The sequence below is a fragment of the Electrophorus electricus genome, chromosome 26 (genome assembly GCF_013358815.1).
Source record: "Electrophorus electricus isolate fEleEle1 chromosome 26, fEleEle1.pri, whole genome shotgun sequence".
Classification (NCBI taxonomy): Eukaryota; Metazoa; Chordata; class Actinopteri; order Gymnotiformes; family Gymnotidae; genus Electrophorus; species Electrophorus electricus.
The window spans coordinates 3510603-3531139 of record NC_049560.1 but is presented as its reverse complement, the minus strand read 5'-3'; the positions used below and the strand labels follow the sequence as shown (position 1 = coordinate 3531139).

Here is a 20537-nt window from a genome sequence, read left to right as displayed (position 1 = left end):
TGTCTGTGAAATCGCCTGTTATAAAAGGAGTTGGGTTGCAGCTGTATCTAGTAACAAAATGTAAAGAACTCTTCATAGAAATGGTTGTCGTGTCTTTAATGTCTGTAAAATCACGTAACGGTTAGTTCATATATGGTGATTATATACAACCCCCATGACACCTTTTATATACGTACGTGCCCTTGAAACCCTAAAACTGATTATTACTGTCACCGTGCCTACCTTTGATGTGGTAAGAGTAATTCATTATTAATGCAAATTATTTTATTACAATGTTTTTATTTATTTAACTCTTTTCAAGGTATACAAGATTCAAAGCCAGACATTGAAAAAAAATGTATAATTCTGTTGTTAAAAATGGCACATTTATTGCTACTTTACTGTTATATACAGGACAGGATCTCAATAACTACTTTATATATATTTATAAAAACAAAGACTGAAATAAGAGAGACCAAAAACACACACACACACACACACACACACACACACACACACACGCACGCACGCACGCGCACACACGCACGCACACACCAGGAGGCACTCTGAAGACACAACATCAGTATTGTTCATGTCCCTACTGAAAGTCAGGGTGTGTGTAAGGTGGTGTTTTGAGATGGAGAAGTCGGGAAGTATTGTTTCGCTGCAAATATGTAAATAGCTTACGTGATATTAATGCTGCATTTGGAAAAGGTCTGAAACACTGCTCACGGAACATCAAAACATATTTATGCATGTCAACACAGACCTTTGAAATGGGTTTGTGGGAAAATAGGACAATGGTCTGAATTTTATAATCTGATTCGAGAAGAAAAAAAAAATTACTCATCCCAAAAATGCAGCTTCAAAGCTAGACCGAAGAACTTCCTTCTCTAATGTTCTCCCTCTACTGAGCTCTAATGCATCCCGTTTGCATGACTGGATCAATAAACAAAAACAAACAAAATCTAAAAAGTGACTGGGTCTTATATGAAAAGCAGTGGTTGGTTTTTTGAGTGTTGCCAGCATATAATTGGACAGAATACGTTAGTTATCCAACTAAAAAGAACAAAGAAGGGGAAAAAACGAACAAAAAAAGCTGAAAGGGTTGTGGAGAAAAACCTCAAACATTTCTAAGAAATATTTATGAACGGGCAACATTTTGCTGTTGTGAAAAAAAATAAAAAAAATACTGCTAACAGTCTAGTGTTCAAAAACACTCCTCAAAATGGAAGCTCCTTCTCCTATATTGTGGTGTGCTTTAGCTTTACAGGGACCTGGAAACAGACAGCAGAATATCTTCAGAACCAAACAGTGTTGTAAAAAGACCAGGAAAATGCAAGCAAAAAGATCCAGCAAGAATCCTTAGATTACTGCCAAAGCACAAATAAATGTACAACTTTAGGTAAAGGTTGATTTCCTTTTTTTTCCCAGAAAAAGAAAATGTCAGTTGCGTGACTTCATATGCGTACCTTTACTTTAAGCAATTCAAGGACAGGAAAAAATATATATCACAAGAAAAATAAACTCAGGCACTGATAAGGCACCACTCTCAAAATAAAGTCTTGAGAGTGAGAAGGCCACACTGACAATGTTCAAAAGGTCAATTATGTGTTTTTATCCCTAGTAATTGATATGCATTACAATCTTTTTGAAAACAAATATTGGTACTTGATGCAGCATGTCCATTATGGACATGGCCACTGTCAGCATATCCATTAGGAAATAACACTGTATTATCTTACATACATCAAACCACCCATTTATCACACACACAAAAACAGATTTTCCTCTTTGTAGATCAGAAACTGACAGATAGATATTGCAAAATGTGATAAAATTAATATTAACTGAACTGGCAGTAACTTAGTGTGGCGCAAAGAGTATTAAATATATTTGAAAGTACATTCAAAACCAGTTGCATAATGTCTTAGTCAAAACTGGAACAAAGTTGGACACCAGTTGCTTTACAGCTGCACTATAACTCATTCCATACCAACATTTCAATATGAAGGGAACTGTAATTACAGACAGTGGTATACTGTGTTACCCACCTTCCTTAATGAAAGGAAAGAATTTCAACTACCAATAACATACAAAAAAAACAAAACCAAAAATAAAAAAAAAATAATAAATCACAAAACTTTGACAAAACAGGCCTCCAGGCAATCTCAAACATTAGAGTCACATCACTCTCACTTATGACAGGAGAACTAATGTTACATATACAAGCGCTGTCCGTGTCGGCGCGGTGGAACACAGCTGAATGGGTGTGAATGGAACATTATACAAACAAACAAACAAACAAACAAACAAAAACTCGGGCCATTCTGAACGTGTACTTCTCCATCCAGTTCATCATACCTGTTCCTGCTCTCACCTGCACAATATAGTCTACATTTGAAACTAATAGTGATTTTTAATTTTTAAAAAATCTACAATGTATATACTAACAAAAATATATATATATTTATATGTATGTATATATATATTTATATGTATATACTCATGTTCTGTTTAAGTTGAAATAATATCCTTTATGCATGTGTGAGGTGGACATATGTATGAGGTTTCAGTCTTTTGGCAAACGACGAGTGTGCAAGTATGAAAATGCTTCTTCTGCCTTCAACTGAAACAATTCGTCTTGGTGTTACATATTTTGGGAAAAGGACAAAAGGAACCTACAATGAAAGACAGAATTATTCTTTTTTTAAACTCTCTGCCAGTCTGCGAGGATCCTCATTTCCAGTGGCAGAAGGGCCGAGGACGTGGAGCGACACTGCTGGGGTGGGGGCGGATCCGAGACGGTGGGCAGTGACTCCCACACTGCCCCTGGACTCGGAGGACCGCCATGGGGCTTAAACCGGAGCGAGTAAAACAGGAAACGAGGCGGAATGCTGAGACAAAAGACGCCATGAGCTGGTGACAGCCGGCTCCACCAGAGCGAACGGCAGCAACATACGGGAGGTTTTTCCTCCTGGAAAACGTGCCATACATCAGAAAGCGAGGCCTTAAGTAGCCGCAGAAACCTCCTGAGCTGCGAGTTAACCCCAACTGGCAGCACAGTGGCCAGAGAAATGGCAAGAGTCCTGGCAGGTCTGGTGATTAAAGAAAAAGGAAAAAAAATAAAAATAAAAATAAAAAAATCTACAGAGTGTTTTGAGAAAGGAAAATCTCAGCTTCAGTGGAAACCATCAAGTTTCACAAGAGTTCGAAGAGTTCTGCTGGTCTGTAAGCTCAATTCCCTTAAAGACAGACCCACGCCCATAGAACTAGAGCACGACGGGAGCCTCAGCCCCCCATGGCACCGCAGGGTCTTTCCCCACTACAAATGGGCTCCGTTATACATATAAGACTGTACCTTTAAGTAGGGAATGGCAAGCTACATAAAACATTGCTCATATAAAAGCAACTCCCAAACAGATTTGTTCCACATAAGTAAGCAATTTGCTTCAGTGTCTCATATAAAATGTAACAATTAGGCACAAATCCTTGATTAAATGACTTAAGTATTTCTCTCTCTCTCTCAGCAGGGGGGGGGGGTGTCCATAAGGGATACAACGCATCTACCCCCGTGTTCCATCATTTCATGGAAGCAGAAAAATACAAAAGGAAAAACAAGAAAATAAAAAAAATAAACAAACAAACAGTTCTTCACATTTACGCTGGTAATTGTGGTCAGGAGTGTGGCAAAATGGGCCGTGTCAGTTTTGGCAGTACTCGTGTGTTTCTGGATGCGTGAAGATGCACTTCTTACATTTCAGCGGTGATACACTTTCCATGTCAACGTGTGTGTGTGTGTGTGTGTGTGTGTGTGTGTGTGTGTGTGTGCGCGCGCGCGCGTATACACACACACACAAACTGAAGAGGATGGACGAAAAGACAAAAGGGCACTTCTTCAGTGAGCCCGGAAACCTCTTCTGAATCTGCAGGACAATCACGTGGCTCATGTTGGATTGGACAAAACCTTTACAGGCAATGGAAGTCTTATTTCTCAGGAAATCCATTACACACATTACACCTGGCCCACAGAAACGACTGAAGCGTAACGTGGACGTAAAACTACACGGCCCACCCATCATGTATGACTATATGGGAACGTAATACTTACGCATCATATATGACTGACGGGATTGTGGGCGTCCCCTCCCAGAGTAGGATGGGCTCCCGAGAGCGGCATCTGAGAGTCGGCCACCACGCCGGACACCTTCTCCTCCTCTCGCCGCTTCAGACAGGCCGCCTTCGGGTTCAGGTTGCGCTCTGCGCGGCAGGGACAGGGCAAAGGAGACAGGATACGTGAGGGAAGGGGGAAATGGATGGACCCACAGCTCCTGACCATCACGTCCTTAGGACGAGAAACGACAAGCCTGTTGCTGTATACTGCATCAGTGCAAGCGATACTCGGACAGGGAGTGGGCGCAAATTCTGGAAAGAGGACCGTCAGGGAGAAATCGAACTGGCCTTGGAAGGAAAAAGGGGAGGGAGGAGAAAAACCCACACCAAAAAACCCCCCCAACACCACCACATCATACAAGAATCGACAAGGCCCGGGTGTGAGACATCTGGGGCCACTGGGCTGGTACTGACCCCTGACTTGCTGCTCCAGGTTGAGGATGACGTTGACGGCCTGGTGCAGGATCAGCAGTTTGGTTTGCGGCTTGTCCGTGCTCAGGTGCAGCTGGCACATGCGGCCCAGTTCCTTGAAGGCCTCGTTGATGTCGCGCACGCGCAGACGCTCACGGGCGTTGTTGGCCACGCGCCGCTCTCGCTCCCTCTCCAGCTTCACCTCAGCGGGAAGATCTTCGTCGTCCTCGTCGTCTTTACTAAAGGAGCGGAGAGAGAGAGAGAGAGGTTTTTAAAAAACAAAACATAAAAAACGTCCTATTCACAGGAAATCACTTACCTCAGTGAGTCAAAGCTGGAATTTAACAATGAAACACATGGCAAGTGAAAATTCAGTGCCAGTGTCAGTTACCGTGGCTCCCAAAACCAATACAAATAATGCAGCCAAATGCATTTTAAACTGCTATAAATAACATTTATGCAAATGATGGTTTCAATTGTAGAAATAAATAAATAAATAAATAAAATTCCACCATTTAGGAAGAACCCCTTCCAAAATGTGTGAACAGTGTTCACTGTGACATGTTGTATTTATACAGTAAAACTGCTCCTCAGCCAGACAGTGTGGAGTGTCTGATCCTGAGGGCTTCCCAGAGTGCATTCTATGATGGGAGACAGACTTACTCTTCTCCCTGGTCTGAAACACTTGAATGGCTCTGGAGGGAAAACGCCTCCTTTCTGAAAACAATGTGAGAGTTGGGAATGGGGAGAAGACCATGAGAGGGGGCAGTGTGCCCGGGAGAACGAACGAGCGCACACGCACACGCACAGTATGTGTGACAAAAGTGAAAAGAGAAGCAAGAAATATTGTACCTTGTTCTGCTGCGAGACATTTTGGGGTCTCTCTTCTCCTCCTCAGACTTATCTGCCACAGAGGAGTTCTCATCATCTTCCTTGTCCTCCCTCTTGATCTCTGCGCTGTTGGACGAGTGTGTGGAACAGGCCGCGCCTCCTGGCAAACCTGGGAGCAGAGAGTTTGTGTCAGAGCCCACGCACACCGCACCACAGCCGGCGGCCTGAAAATCTCCCGGTTCGGTCGGAGGAGGGCACTACTCACTGCCGAAGGGCTCGGGCGCCCCTGCAGACTGTGTGGTACCCGAGGTGTGGGACGCCTGGAGCAAATTACTGCTGGCAGGGAGACATGCTGGGTCGTCATGGTGACTCCCGCCCTATGTGACATAGGCCAAAAAAAACAAAAAAACAAAACCACACACCAAAACACTGGCATTAGCTCAGGATGTAAGTGTAATACATACCATGTGCAAACCCTTTTGGGTCATCAATGCCCAAATCAAGGCAATATGCTCCCAAGAGCATTTTAGAAAAGGAGCTTTTTATTTCATGCAAGGTGCAGGACTAGGCAAGATGTACTCTAGAAAGTAGCAGGGACACTCATCAGGCCCACAGAACCCTACTACCAGGTGAAACGAAAACATGAAGGCAGCATCAACATTCTGACATCTGACGTAGTAAAATCAACGTAGTGCCTCCCCGACCCTTGCCGGAGTGGCGTCCCGTCGGCCAGGCGCTCACCATGGGGGCGTGCCTGTTAGCCAGAGGCAGCCCAGGACCGCTGAAGCCCTGCGACAGGCTCCCCAGGGCGCCGTTATGGATGGATGAGGAGACGGCACCCAGCAAGCTGTGCACCTCCGAGTGGGCGGCGGCAAGGCCGGCTCCAGGGCCCTGGCCGACGGCGTGGCTGCGCAGTACGTGGATGGCCTCGTCCAGCCGATCCTCCATTTTGTTCTGCTGTTGTGGGCGGGTAGGCAGAGAGCACGAGTGTCTCAGTATGAACCACAGCCCGAAAGTGATCACCGCTGTGATTTTCTCCTGTTCAGCGGCCATTTACGATGAAGAGCAACAGTGGGAAAAGGAAAACACTTACAAGTGCATGCAGTCCACCTTCGTAGCTGGGCGAGAGTGCCGTTTGGCCAGCCGATCGCGGCCACTGCGCAGCACCTGCCCAGGACAACAAACACAAGCCAAAACATGAAGCGTCCAACACACGGCCCACTGCACCTCCGCTGGGACAGCAGAGGGCACTGCAGAGCTGCGTTTCAAAAGCAACCGCTCATTTACAGTCTAAGCATGTATTTACAAAACATAGCGGCATCAAAAAGCTGCTCTGCGATCAACCCCCCCCCCCATCTATACCGTTATCTGCGCTTTCTTAGAAGCGGGACTCATCTAGCAGCGGCGTTCCAAGGAACGCTACAAAGCAGCCCTTTGCCAAGCGGAAGGCAGGTGCGCCGCGTGTGCAGGGGGTCGAGACGTACCTGCAATGCCCTGGGGTGACCCCACTGGCGTGGAGGCCGTGGACGGGAAGGGGCTGCCGTTATGGTCTGAGGGGTAGATCTGTGACAAACACACACGCTGAATGTCCCAAATGTTTCCACCTGGGGCGTTATAAGTGCGGCTCGGTGGCTGGCGTGAGGCTGACGGTCAGCATGAGCAATGGGCCAACGCGTCTTTGCACTCTCCACCAACATTTTATCATAATTAGTAATTCTGCAATAAATACTCTGGCACTGCAATTAAAAATTAACCGTGACAACCAGGAGTAATAGCATCATGCATGAAAGATTACCAGTTGGGAGTATTTTTGTCTGAAGCCACCGACTGCAACCTGAGGGGCAAAACACTAATGAGTCCCCACCCACTCACCGAGGCGAGAGCCTTCCCGATCTCATCACCTGAGCTGCCTGTGGCTGAGCCTCTATTGGCTGAGAGAGAGAGGGGAAAAAAAAACAAAAAAACAGACTTATGTACATATTCAGCCTGTACATAAGAAGAAATTACACTAACAGGGAGAACACTTAAGAAGAGAATTGGCTGCAATGCTCAACCCGATTTAAATGCCCAATCAGGATGGTTTTTTTTAATTTTTTTAGTGGCAAACTGCATGCAAACCCATCAGTGTTCTCCTTCTGAAAACATACCCACTCAAACCACAGGCACTGTGTGAAAAGCATTAAATTAGATAAAAATCAGCTCCTGGCTAACCGAGGACCACGCAGGACTTCCGTTTCAGATCGAGTGAGATACAAGAGACGTGGCGAGAGGACGCAGACGACGGCTTCGGAAGGCAGCACGAGTCTTTACACCAAATCACCCCGATGGGGCCTTAACACACCAAAACCATCAATGGGCTCAAATTCGGATAGCAAGTACGGCTTAGAAGTCATACCCATGATGGCGTCTGCTCCGTTCATGGGCGCCGCATGGCTGTAGGCTGCAGATCCCGAGTGGAAGCCGTTGACGTCGGCCCCGTGGAGGGGGTAGTTTTGCGGGGACAGAGGCAGCGGCTGGCGCTTCTACAACGGTACACGAACACGTCTCAGTCAGCGGACATCCACAGCCTACAGCAGGTACCCTCGCATACCCACCTACAAACTCTCCACAAAGCTTGAGAATATACATTTGACATTCTGGCATCGCTGTCCAAACTCTTGTTAAAAAGTAAGCATCTGCCCCAGTAAAAAAGTACACATGGTTTTGTGAAGTGGGCTAAGCCAGCAGCCTTCACAGACGAGCTCCATGCGGAAGCAGGACGCGAGCTGCCGTCTTCGACGGCAAAGCCGGTGGAGCGTGACCCGGGGCCGAGGGACTCACCATCCTGTCCTGTGGGTTAATGGCAGTGAAGGAGCCAGGTTGGCTCATGTGCGGCGGGTTGCCCAGCATCGCCGTGTAGCCCGACTGTCCCAGGGGCCCCGACGCCGCCCAGGGGTCCGAAGAAGGATGCAGGCCCTCTGTCCACACAAAGAGAGGCCCAATTTTGCCTTTGAGCTATCTAGAGCCATTTTTTTGGACCTCGAACATTTTAGCCTTTATCCCACCCCCCATTCGAGTTTGCGTTTATGTTCGGACATGTCTAAAAAGCAAAATCAATTACCACGTTTACAAGAGGAGGACGTGGGCGTTACGTTCCACGTTAACCGTGGCGAGCTCCTCGAGATGCACGCACCTTGCATGTAGAAGGAGCCAGGGTAGACGGGGGCGGCTTTGGAGGTGGGATATCCAGCGCCGTCCCGGGGATACTCATCAGCAGATGTGGAGGCATACACCTGGCCAAAAATAAAAGCTCGCAGTGAGGCACCGAACTGCAACGGCAATCACGATTGCTCAAGCTGCACACGCTTCAGCTACTCTGCACCGAGGAGAAAAGAAAAAACAAAACAAAACAAAAAAAAAAACCTATGCTGGCCAAAGAGGATAGTGAAGTGCTTTCAGATCGATTCTGTTTTCTTTATTAATTTATTGTGTGAATGACGTGTACTTGTGTTTCCGCAGTGCCCCTCAGCTAAAGTGGCAGGGACTGGAACAGAGCATGCTGGGAAAGACGCCATGGCCACGGCGGGCCACAGTCTGCGCATCCTCTCGCTCTTCCCTGCGAGCCAAGCGCGAGAGAGGGTGGGCGCGTACAAAAGGGCACCATCTCCCCGCCGCTCGGCCGAGGCCAGCCAAGCCCCCTCGGCGTCTGCCGCGCTGCGGGGGCTGTGCTCAGCATTCTATGGCACCCACTTCTTACAGAAACGTGACCTTTCTGCAGTCAGAACACTTCGGAATCGCACAAGAGACCGTTTTGAGATCGTGCTCTCCGGCGGCCGAGCCCAACCTATTGAAACGACGAACAAAATCGGCTGTTAAGCGTAGCCGAGAGGAAGCCGAACGCCCCGGGGAGGTTTCGGGAGAGGTCGATTGCAGCTTAACTCCCGCACTCGTGATGCTGCATTGTGTTTTATGCAGTACTCCAGAGCCAAGCAAGTGCATACCACTACACACGACCAACCGTGCTCTGACATGACAGGCCACCGTGCACTCGTGCCACGAAGGATGAGGAGGAAACTGCACGTGTACACGGGCGCATGCACCGGATGGCTGTCGAAGCCCAGAGGAGAATTGACAAATCCAGCAAACTGATATTTCTCTTTTTCCTGTAATTTGATTTAACAGGGAGAAGTGGGAAGGGAAGGGAGAGATGCACTTCTAATTACAGAGCCATCTGCCTGCTCCTGGAGCCCGTCCAACTCCACAGGCAGCTGGGCTGAAGAGTGGAGAGGAGAGGGTGGGGGCAAGAAGAGAGGTCTTGCTGAAGGAGGGGGGAAAGTAGGGAGGAGGAGGAGGGGGAAAAAAAAAAAAAAAAAAAAAGACTGGCTGATCACGTGGAAGCCAGAGAACAGAGGCTGCTAAGAGAAAAGGAGACCCTCCCTTTACCCCCGAAAACACTCCGAGAGGCAGACCGACTCAAACCTCATTAAGCTGGAAGGCGTCGGGGGAAAGCGTTTCCAGGACCGATACCCAACCTGAACCACGCTGAACAAGCAATATGAAGACATACCTGCCCGTGACAAACGGCGAACTACGTTATAGTAGACAAAGGAAAGCTTCAAAATGTCGGCCAAAAGCCTTAAACAGCACCAAATGTGCAACACCAAACTCCTCTGTTGTGGCAAGTGCCTTGGACCGAGAGCCGAAAAGAGGGTTCAGCGCGGGCATTCGAGCCCTGTGGCCCAGGGTTCTGGGGCCACAGGACGTTACCTAGCAGAACAGGGCCTCAGTGCGGCTAGGGGCACAAACCCAGGGTCATCAGCAACTGATCTGAGCTCAGACAAGTCACGGAGGAAAATGGACGGAAAAAGAAAAGAAAAGAAAAAAAAAAAAAAGAAAAAAAAAAAAAAAACAGGGTGGGGGTGGGTGGAACCAGCACGCACATGGACTAGCTACCAGTGGCAGCATGGCACTGGATCAATGGTAGGACACTCCTGGGTGGGGGAGGGGTGTGTGTTGAAGTCTAGGGGCCATGAGGGGAGCTCATTTGGCTTCAGACCAAGACACAAGTTACTCCTTCAATGACTCACAAGCCCCAAATTATTACCAAATTTTACAAAGCCCCAGTGCTCATCTTATCCTGGCCTTCTCTGACAACCACACGTCAAGCAAATCCCTTGCCGCTGTAGCTTTTGATTAGTGTACCCATCAGTCCATGTTCCCACAGCTTCCTGTTAATTCACCATGTCTCTCTGTCGCCTACAATAAAACGGCCCTCCGAAGACTTTGTTTGAATGTGGTTCATTGAAGGTTCTTTCATGCTTGCCTGCAGGTCTTGGCAATGTTCTTATCTACCAACCCTGGCCAATACATGCGTCAAAACGGATGAACTGAGGAGACCTCGCAAGGCCTTGGAGTAGGAAATAACTCTCAGAAAAGGGACTGCAGCTCAGGATAAAAGTGCCACCTAGAGCTGGCAGTTTTGCTTTCCTGGTCCCAGGACAGCCCATGCATGTGTGAAAAGCTTCCAGAGCCATGTGGATCGCTCAAATATGTTTCTGTTGACTTCCCTGATCCCAGCTCCACCAGAACAAGGGAGAGCTGCGTCCCTATCTGCCAGAGCGGTTCACTGTGGAGCTGAGACTCTGTCCCATGGTGCAAGTGTGTGACACTTGTCATGAAACTACTCTTGCTGAACGGGTTGCGCAAGAGCTGGAGGAGCACGGGGGGGGGCGGTTGGGTTGGGTTGTCACAGAGCTGTACTTACCGAAGACGGCAACCCAGGAGGCTTCCGAATCTTCTTCGGCTGTGTGTCTGGGGAGGGGAGAGTCACAGAACCATCAGCTGGAATTCTGCACGCAGCCACTTTAAATCGGGAGCAACCCGTATCGCCAACGTCACCCTCGCCCCTACCGATGTTTGCTTCAGGCGGGCGTCTGCGTGGGTTGCCAGAGTACGAGGGGTAGAACTGGGAGCCGGATTTCAGGCCCGAGGGCGAGAGGGCGTCAGCACTGGCCATTACGACGTCTGAAGGCAGAAACCCTGGCTACGCAGACAGAAAGGAGCAGGATGCAGAGAACTGCTGACTGTAGTGGTCAACCGAGTAACAGGACAAGTCTAAGCCAAGTGCTCGTGCAGGTGGAAGGAGGAGCATTTTCTGACCACACTGCTTCATCTTACCTGGGAGCCAAACGAAGAATAAGGCCCCCTTTCATTCTTTCCTGTAAGCAAAAATATACACATGTAATGTTATGCCTCCTTCCCCAGTTTAACTCCAACTACTCAACTGTTGGTACACCATATACAAAATAAGGATATTCACTATGTTATGACAAGTAAACTCTAATTCAATAAATGGCAATAATATTGGTGGTGAAATCAGAACGCTCTGTATGAATAATATGAGTGAGCCCCCGCCCCGCCCAAACGCTGGAGCAGCACTTAGATACAGAGAGGCACTGCTGCTCTAGACCCAAGAGCTTCTGCCTCAGTGTCCATAGCATCACCAGAACACACACACACACACACAATCAATAAGGAGACAAAAAAACACACCGCCGATCCCTGAGCTGAGGAATGGGGACGACAGTCCGTCATGCTCGCTGTAGTGTGAGCCCTCACCGTAACTCTGGAAAAAGCCAACACACATAATGAATCCCAAAACAGCTCCCCAGTATTGTCGGTCCATAAAGACCCTCTTACAGGCTCTGGCCTCGTCTCCGTCTTACCCGGCCCTGGTTGAAGGAGGGGCTGTCCTGTTCCCCTGCAGGCCAGGGGCTGGCACTGCTACGCTCATCCAGGCCTGCAACACACAGGACACCCAGCCAGTTACAGACGCACACTAAAGCCCAGCAATCCGAAGGCGGCGACGAAGGGGGGGGGGGGGTGCGGAATCTCCTAGGTTTATCCACATGGGCTTCTTTTGACATTTGATTCTCTGAGCTCCGGTTACAGGTGCTGCAGCCACAAAGGCCAAAGGAATGGATCTGATTCTGAGGAATCATGCAGCACTAATCACCCTCGTCATTCAGCAAGCCTCAACATCCGTGACCATAAAGAGAGCATTCGCTCATCTGGAGCTCATTACGACGAAGAAATTATGGAAAGGGGAGAAAGAAAAACAGCAGATCACAGAATCACTGTAACAGCATTATCACGGGCTTGGCAAGGCTGCTCGGTAGGGAGAATAGAAAGAGGTTTCGTCACATGACACGGACAACCAGGCAATGCTTTTCAGTGGCGACGACCTGCTTCGCGTATAGCAAAAAGCTGGGAAACGCTTCTATACAGCAGCTTCTGTTTGCAGAACCGCTATAAGAGAATTTGAAAGTATACAGAGAGGAAATTTCCTCTAAGCCTCTCCTTTCTCTCCAAGTCTTATGCCTTAATGCTCGCACGGCTCTCTGGAGACACACGGCTTAATTGCATGCTGATTTGCATAATTGTGCATATTAATGTAGTCGCTTTATGAATATTCATATTCTCCCTTTGATTTTTTTATTTTTTTTTTTTTTTTTCCGAAGGACTAATTAAAAATGTGTGAGGGGAAGGGGGGGGGGGGGTTCGGAGAGCGTGCCGGCTGAAGGCTGAGCATGAGTGATGAAGCTAACAAAGCAGTGCAAATAGCAACATCCACGCTGACAGCCGTGATCTATGGAGCCCACGTCTGCAGCACGGCCAATGAAGTGGGCGATGGCCAAGCTCGGCAAGAGAAGCCCGCTGCACAGAACCCATCTCAGGTGGGCGAGGGGGGGAGTGGGAAGGCACAGGCAACCCGGGGATGCCGTAAGTAGGTTGAGCGTCGCGGGGCTCTGGATGTAGGTTTTTCACTGGCAGCCATGGCAGATCGCTGGCAGGTCTGCAAGCCCTGTTATAAAGCTAGAAACCACCTGCATTAATGCTGGCGGGGAGTGATGAAAACTTTACGGTTCACTTCCCAGCATTGGTGGTTTATCACGTGGAGGAAAACACAAACTTTAGCTAATGGTCTCTGCTTAAACAAAACAAAAAAAAAAAAGAAGAAGAAAAAAAAAAAAAAAGTGTGCCAATCTTTTCTTTCATTCTCACTTCTCTAACTCTTACAGTAACAACGAGGACAGAGTCTGGGAACACCACCAGGTCAGTGCTTTTATCACTTGTTCAGTTTCAGTAAGCCGTTATGTCGTCTTGCTTGGCTAGGCATGTAGATGCTCACATCCCTCCTGGCTGGTAAACCCAAATAAACGCAGTGGTAGCATGAAAGGTCCTAGCAGCCCCACAACACATCTAGTCCAGTGCCAGCGTGACTTAATGATGTGGTCTCTGCACGGACTTGCAAGAAGAACTCAGTCATCGGCCAGCATACAAGCTGAAGCTGGCGCAAGTAAAGCATGAAACATCCGACAGCACAGGGCCACCTTTAAAAGTCACATGGGTGCGTGCGTGCGAGAGAGAGAGAGAGGAGAGAGTGCATCAGGGTGTGAGCAAGAGGGAAATTGGTCGTGTCCTGTCTCAACACTGTGGGTGACGAGACAGGCAGCTGTGGAGGTGACCGATAGGACGCCCAACAGAGCACCCTCAGGGTAGGCTCTCCCGCAATGAAGGGTCCCCAGTAACAGACTAAAGGGGTAGGTGTGTGTGTGAGAGACACACACACACACACAGGTTGGGGGTGGTAGCAGGGGTTTAATGCAATTAGCACCCTTCTGAGCACTTTTGTCTTGTGGAACAAATGTAGGCTTGGAGACCACTGCTTCTGCCAAGATGGCTTACATTTCCATTTACTTGTTATGTAGAAATTTGGCAATTTCATGAACAGGATCTTGAAATTCTCTCTACTTCAGGATGTTCATGAAATTCTTGAGGCATGTCATTCTGTTTCACTGAATTCCGTGTGCGAAGATGGGGTCACCAAAGGCCAAAATGTAACCCAGGAATAACCCAGCAAAGGAATGGCTGACGCAGGCATGACTCTCTTTACACACCTTAATCACTATAAGAAAAAGCCAAATTGACCCTAAAACAGCACTCCTAGACCCACATCATTTTGTAAATATGTCTCAAGGACCTCTAGAGGCAGCTTAGCCCAGACAGATTTATGAGGCTCAGTCACCTTGGCATCGACAGGTAGCTCTCATGACAGGACCTCAAACTGAGTGAGTAGCATGTTGTAGTTAAATAACGGCCATTTAAGTAAAAGCCTCAAACAGAGCGACACCGGCGGTCTCTCTCAGAGTGCCCTGTGCTGTCCCTGTGCTCCAGGGATGGCAGGGGGCATGCACAAGGCTTTATTCCAGGGTAGAGCAGTTTCCTGCGACTCGGCAGGGGGAGAGATTTTGCTGCTGTTCGGGGGAGGGGGAGGGTTTTATGCCGCAGGGCGGAGGAATCGTTTAGAAGCCGTAAGTCCTTCATTTAAGCTTTTGTTCTCCTATTGGTCTCATTCAAGGGGATGTTTGGTGTGTTGATTGGGGGGGGGGGGGGGGGGGGGCACACAGGCCTGAGAAAGTTGGAGAGAAAAGGAGGAGCACTTCAAGCTTTTAACACAGCTGGAAGGTCGCAGGGTCATGTGACATGGTGCAAGGTAAACCAATGGCAACAGTGGAAACTTAAAACAACAACAACAAAACAACAACAAGGTCCAAAGAACAGTTCATAACTTGACCTTTTAACTTTTAATTATTTTGGGGCTCAAAGGAGCTTATTTAGGGACACTGACAGTATTAACAACAAATGTTGGCATTATGTTTTTACTGAAAACAGCCCATAGCCAATCAAAACTGGCAGACCAACTGAATCTTACCTGAGCCACCAAACTGACTGCTGGCAAGTGTGGTTGGTCTATTCTTCCCGTTGGCCACAGGGGGCGCAAACATCTAGAGCAAGGAAGGAATGCAATATTTCAGCACAGTTCACTTCCAACAGAATATGCCCAAGCAAGAAAAGCAAAACACAGGCCCCACACAGTACACCACTCTACAAATACTCATGAGAGTATTAATGCACCAGTATTAACATTTAATCCCATTATGCACATCAAATCTTGAACACATCAATATATACTTTAAATCTAACTACTACATTGAAGCATAAATAAGTGTGACAGTAGTGGAACTAGAATTTTAGCCATCTTTATCAAGTATTACTCCATCCAGGTGTATAGATGGACAGACCTGCACTGACGATGCCTTTTGCCAAACGACTACACTCAATTCCTTACAACAGTCACCTTTAGTCATAATACCAGTATTATAAGATATTCATATAGTTAGCATTTTGGGCAATTCCTGAAATCAGTGTTTAAGTTGTCAAAAGTTGGTGTTCTTATGCAAGTATTGGGTTAGAGCTCATGTTTATTAAGTGGAAGGTCCACTCTCAATGTCACAGTGAATGATGAGAAAATACACCAGATATTTAACTGAAGTCTTTTTTTTTTTTTAAAGCCCTTCCAAACAAGTATCCATACTCATCCAATTCACGCACCAACTAAGGTATCTTGATTAAAACAAAATTTAACTGCTGAATTGAAACATGTACTGACCAAGCCTTCTCTTACATATCCAGCATGGTCTAACTATTACTGTACATTGCTAACAGCAGAAAAAAAACAAAACCAAAACAAAAACAAAAAGGGAGTCACCAGCTTGTCTTCTGGGTACGAGCCCAGAGGAACTGTACCCGTGGTCAACAGGTACTAACGCCTTCGCCCTTGAACAAGGCACTTGGCAATCTGCTTAAAGGGGCTGGTGACCCAGTACCCCCCGCCCCAATAACCCAGGTCATAACAGCCAGAGACGGGACGGGAAGGTGACCATGCATTGCTTGTGTGTGTCCAGTCTTCTCATGATGTACAATCGGAGCAAACTCATCTGGTCACAAACAAGTGTGACAGACCACAACTCCCATGCTCTACTAAGCCTGTACTCTGATATTTCAGCAATTAGAGTGGTTTGCAAGTAATGAGTGATGACAATAACCGATTTGCTTATTTGTAAAGGTGGTGGGAAGTTAGGAAAAATTTTTTATAGACATCCAAAACGGTAACGTCATGAACCAACACAATAATAACCAATTACAATATAGCAATTAATTGATTCATCGCAAAGTCAGGTAGTAGTCATGTGTTACTAATTTGGATTTGCTTATTTGGCAACAAGAAAACCATGGTTTTCTCTGCTTTTGCATCTGTAAAATCTATAAACAAACTTGATTAAAAAGACCTGAATCCTTAATACAGGTAGCCTACCAAAACCCCTGAAGCTAGATCTGGCCAAAAGGTTGTTAGAATGAAATATGGGGAATGACTGTATAGCAAAATTTGAGACACTCCAGGGTTTGCCTTATTAGGATTCAAAGCCTTGTATCTCCTCATGTAACCAGAAAATTACACTTCTTAATCGCAGCAAATGAAAAAGTTCAAACCATTTCATGAATTCAGACAAAAATAAATTGCTAGATTTTAAACAGTTTCCATAAAGGCCCCAGTTTTGCCGTAAACATACATTCTACTGAAGTGTGACGTGTTTAAAAGGAAACAATAAAAACAATGAAACTGAGGGGGGGGGGGGGGAAATAACGAATACATTCATGAAGATGTCCAACTGCTTCTTGACTATTCAGCACTGCCTGAGTGTAACTGATGTCGCACGCTGCATCAACGGAGGCCAGCTTCAGGTTGAATTCCTTACCGTGTTATTGTCACAGGATGCAAATGTTTACATGAGGCACTAAAATGTTTTTGAGCCCCAGAACCTCAAACACACAGCTAACGATTTCACACAACAAAAGCACCTGATTTGAGTTCAACCAAACACTCATCAGTGAAATGACAGGAACCATCAATCAGACAAGTCTGGGGGTTTGTATCCACTACACGCAGGAATCATGTATAACCAAATTTTTTCAATGACAATTTAAATAAACTAATTAATTAATTAATTGAAATAAAGAAAAAAAGAAAGGCCCACATTCACACACTGAACTACACATTTCAACCAATAAACAAGGTTGATCATACACTGAATCGGTTAATGAACTTTTCTAGTGTACCCTCAACTGAATTCCAGACTCCCTTAACGCCCCCTCCACCTCGGAGCCCCACCCCCCACACACAGTCTCCCTTTCCCTTACCGCACTAAAATCCAAGAGGTCGCTGAGTTCCTTATCGGTTTCGACGGCCATTCTGTGGTCCTGCTGCTCATTCATGCCCCGCTGTCTTTAAAGAGCCCCTGCAAGACAAAGTTTCAACCGACATGAGGACAACTGAAAGCAAAGAGAAGCCAGCAGCGGTGGTCCAAAAAAAACAAACAAAAAACAAAACCAAAAAAAAAAAAACCCATTTCTCAATATCAAATATCCTCCAAAGAAATGAACTACATACTAAAGTGCAAAGCAGCATCATGACAACCGACAGGAGGGAATCGGGATTCGTTTGGCATGACGGTGGTGGAAGAGGTTTTACATGTGCACTGGTCAGACTGTAAATGCATTACATAACATCCAATAAAGAGCCTTATGGAGTTTCCTAAGCGCTATAGCCCTTGGAGGATAATGTGCAATCACTTATGACCGAGGACATTAATGCTTAAATTAGAGTAAGACACATTTTGTGAGTCTGTGGAATTAGCAAGAGTCAGCACAACGCTCTTCTCCCACCTTGTGGCAATCAACTCTTCACAACTTGGTTTTTACCACAAAACAAAAGCGAAGCGAACCAGGGAGAATTTATACAGGACACTCTGCCAAAAGCGGCTCCTTCCTTCCAGCAAACAGAAAGCTTCGCAGCCTTTCTAATTAAATCCTTAAGCAATTATTCCTTCCACAACTCAATCACAATAAGGAGCCAGTGCACCGATTAATCTATGTTCAGTAAGAATAGTTCTTAAAAGTGAGTACAGCCTGCAGTATTTGCTATGCACTAGTATACCCCCGTGTAAAAGTGAGGCCTTTAATTCTGCATAAACCTTAACCCAAGGCAAACTAGCTTGTTCGGTCCAACCGCTATTTATTTCGTGCAGGATTGAGGCCTTCAGCACACTAAGTGTTCTACAACAAGCTTGTAAAACATGCCCACTTACATTCTCACTTAAAACCACGGCAGAAAGTCAAAACGGGGAGTTCTGACAGTGACGGACGGAGAATATTGTTGTCTTCCCTCTGAAAAAGTCTCCATCTGCATCAAACCCCTTTCTCTGGGTCAAGACATTTGCCTTTGCAAAATCGCATCTTTCAGCCAACAACAGCAGCGTTGTGGAAAGACTGAGAGGCTTGAGCCATCCGATGTGAGAAGACCGGCTGAGGCGCTGCTCCTCTGATCCACCCAGCCAAGCACTGAGGTAACATGGTGCGCTACTGTTGCACTCCCTCACACCAAACCACGAAAACATGCAGCGCGTACGGCTACCTCTGTCGAATTAAAAAAGCAAAAAATAAAAAATAAAATAAAATAAAAAAACACAAAAAACCCCAAAACGACATTTTACATCTCTCGTTGATCAATGATCGAAACATCATCTACTCCAATAAAACGCATCTAGCTAGCTTTTAAAAAGAAAATGAATAAAACATCAACAAAAGGTCAAATGTGGTTTGTCATTCTGTTGAGTAAAACTGTTGCTCCATTAAAGAGTAGAGATTAGTCGAAACAGTTTAAAGAAAGGACAGGAAATGCAAACTAGGCATAAAAACAAATATTTTCTTAGTGCAGCGATATTTCTTAACTAATACCATCTCCCTCTCTTTGTGTATAGGCAGGGCAAGTTTCCCAGACAGGAACAATGTCAATATTTATTCCCGCTTGTAAACTCATTCTACTCCGTTAGCTACCATTTCCAACAGCGATCATTTTACACCGACGGACCTGACTGCCTGCGACATTCTGATAACCTCCGTTGCGAAATAACTCATTTTATTTTAGTCATTAAAAGGGAATCGTTCAAGTTTCAATAATTTATTTGCTATATATTTAAATATTACGGCCCGGGCGTGAGGAAGAGATGGCTTACTCGTAATGAAATTCATACAGTAAACGCTGCTGCTCATCGAGTCGCATAACTACTTGGTCAAAATGTCAACTTTTGCTTGGAGAATGTATTTGATGGAGTCGAGGGTGTACATAGTGGGGGTGGGGGCATCAGGAATTTCCTGCCAAATGTGCGACAAGCCCAAGTCATTTAACGACTGCTCTTTGAAAAGTGACTGCGAATATGAGTTTCTTTGAATGCCGAAGCCAAACTTCGTTTCCCAACAAATTCACCATGTTGAAGATGCTCATAATTTGCATGCTGTGACAGCCACAGGTTTGGTAGGTCAGGTACCAGTCAAACAAAGTTAACCCCCAAATCCTTATATTGATAAAAAGGACAAAAGAGTCATTCAAGTTACGATAGAATTGATTAAAGGCCACTTCAGACCGACCAGGCAGGACCTACACACCACTGCACAAAAACTTAGCAACCCCCCTCCCCTCCAAAAAGCCCACATCCCGAGAACTTAAATAGGAAATGTAAGTTTAACATACAACAATAAGTGGCTTCATAGTATCCACATGTACATGGGCTGTGAAGTAAATGGACCACACTGCACAAAAGAATGGCTCAAAAAGGCGAAACGGAGCGTGCTACCTCTCTTTATCAGATGTTTGACATCCAGTGGTTATAAAGAAAGACCGACTCTCGTAGGAGAAAAACAAACTTGAAGAGAATTTGAACCTCGGCGCATGAAAAAAGCGTTGGATCACCAAAAAATATTTCCGAATCCCGATTTAAACATCCTTCGACAGACAATCCACGTCGTAGACACAAAGTAACCAGTCAGTATCCAAACAGCCTCTCGCTGCCTCACGACTTCCTTTTTGTTGCTACAATTGAGATGAATTCATTCTTCTAGTAGACATCTTAGCCACCGCCATCCACATTGTCAGCAGCAACAACGTATTCCTCCGCACGGAAAGAGGGGCCTCAACGCCAGGGGTGTCCAATTTCAAATGTCCAGGCCAGACAAGAATTGCCTCTTCATTTTTTGAGAAGCCAAATAAACGCGGCTACCAGTGCGACTAGGACACTGGTTTAGGACGTGTTGTCTCAGGTCCACAGCGGATAGTTATCGTGAAATACGACTGCGTTTACGAACTATATATATTGGCGGACGTAGATTGTAAAAAAAAAAAAAAAGAAAAAAAAGCTGCGATGCTT

General features: G+C 46.2%; 1 protein-coding gene across 4 annotated transcripts; it reads right to left on the bottom strand.

Annotated features, from left to right (window-relative positions):
* Positions 1 to 259: 259 nt before the first annotated feature.
* Positions 260 to 20483, bottom strand: tcf3b (transcription factor 3b). 4 transcript variants are annotated; one of them, XM_027028340.2, is made up of 21 exons: positions 19968 to 20483; positions 17476 to 17573; positions 15149 to 15221; positions 12099 to 12172; positions 11926 to 11998; positions 11551 to 11591; positions 11284 to 11416; positions 11138 to 11184; positions 8567 to 8666; positions 8215 to 8351; positions 7790 to 7916; positions 7267 to 7325; positions 6879 to 6957; positions 6488 to 6561; positions 6136 to 6351; positions 5660 to 5771; positions 5416 to 5563; positions 5227 to 5280; positions 4567 to 4802; positions 4091 to 4239; positions 260 to 1256 (listed from the first exon to the last, which is right to left on the bottom strand). In XM_027028340.2, exons 2-20 carry the CDS (start codon positions 17548 to 17550, stop codon positions 4094 to 4096), a joined length of 2004 nt encoding a protein of 667 aa, XP_026884141.2. In that variant the 5' UTR covers positions 17551 to 17573; positions 19968 to 20483; the 3' UTR covers positions 260 to 1256; positions 4091 to 4093. The 4 variants fall into 4 exon arrangements, with proteins under 4 accessions (XP_026884141.2, XP_026884142.2, XP_026884140.2 ...); XM_027028341.2 differs by lacking the exon at positions 260 to 1256 and adding an exon at positions 1435 to 3077; XM_027028339.2 differs by lacking the exon at positions 260 to 1256 and adding an exon at positions 1435 to 3905 and having other exon boundaries at positions 19968 to 20482.
* Positions 20484 to 20537: the final 54 nt, after the last annotated feature.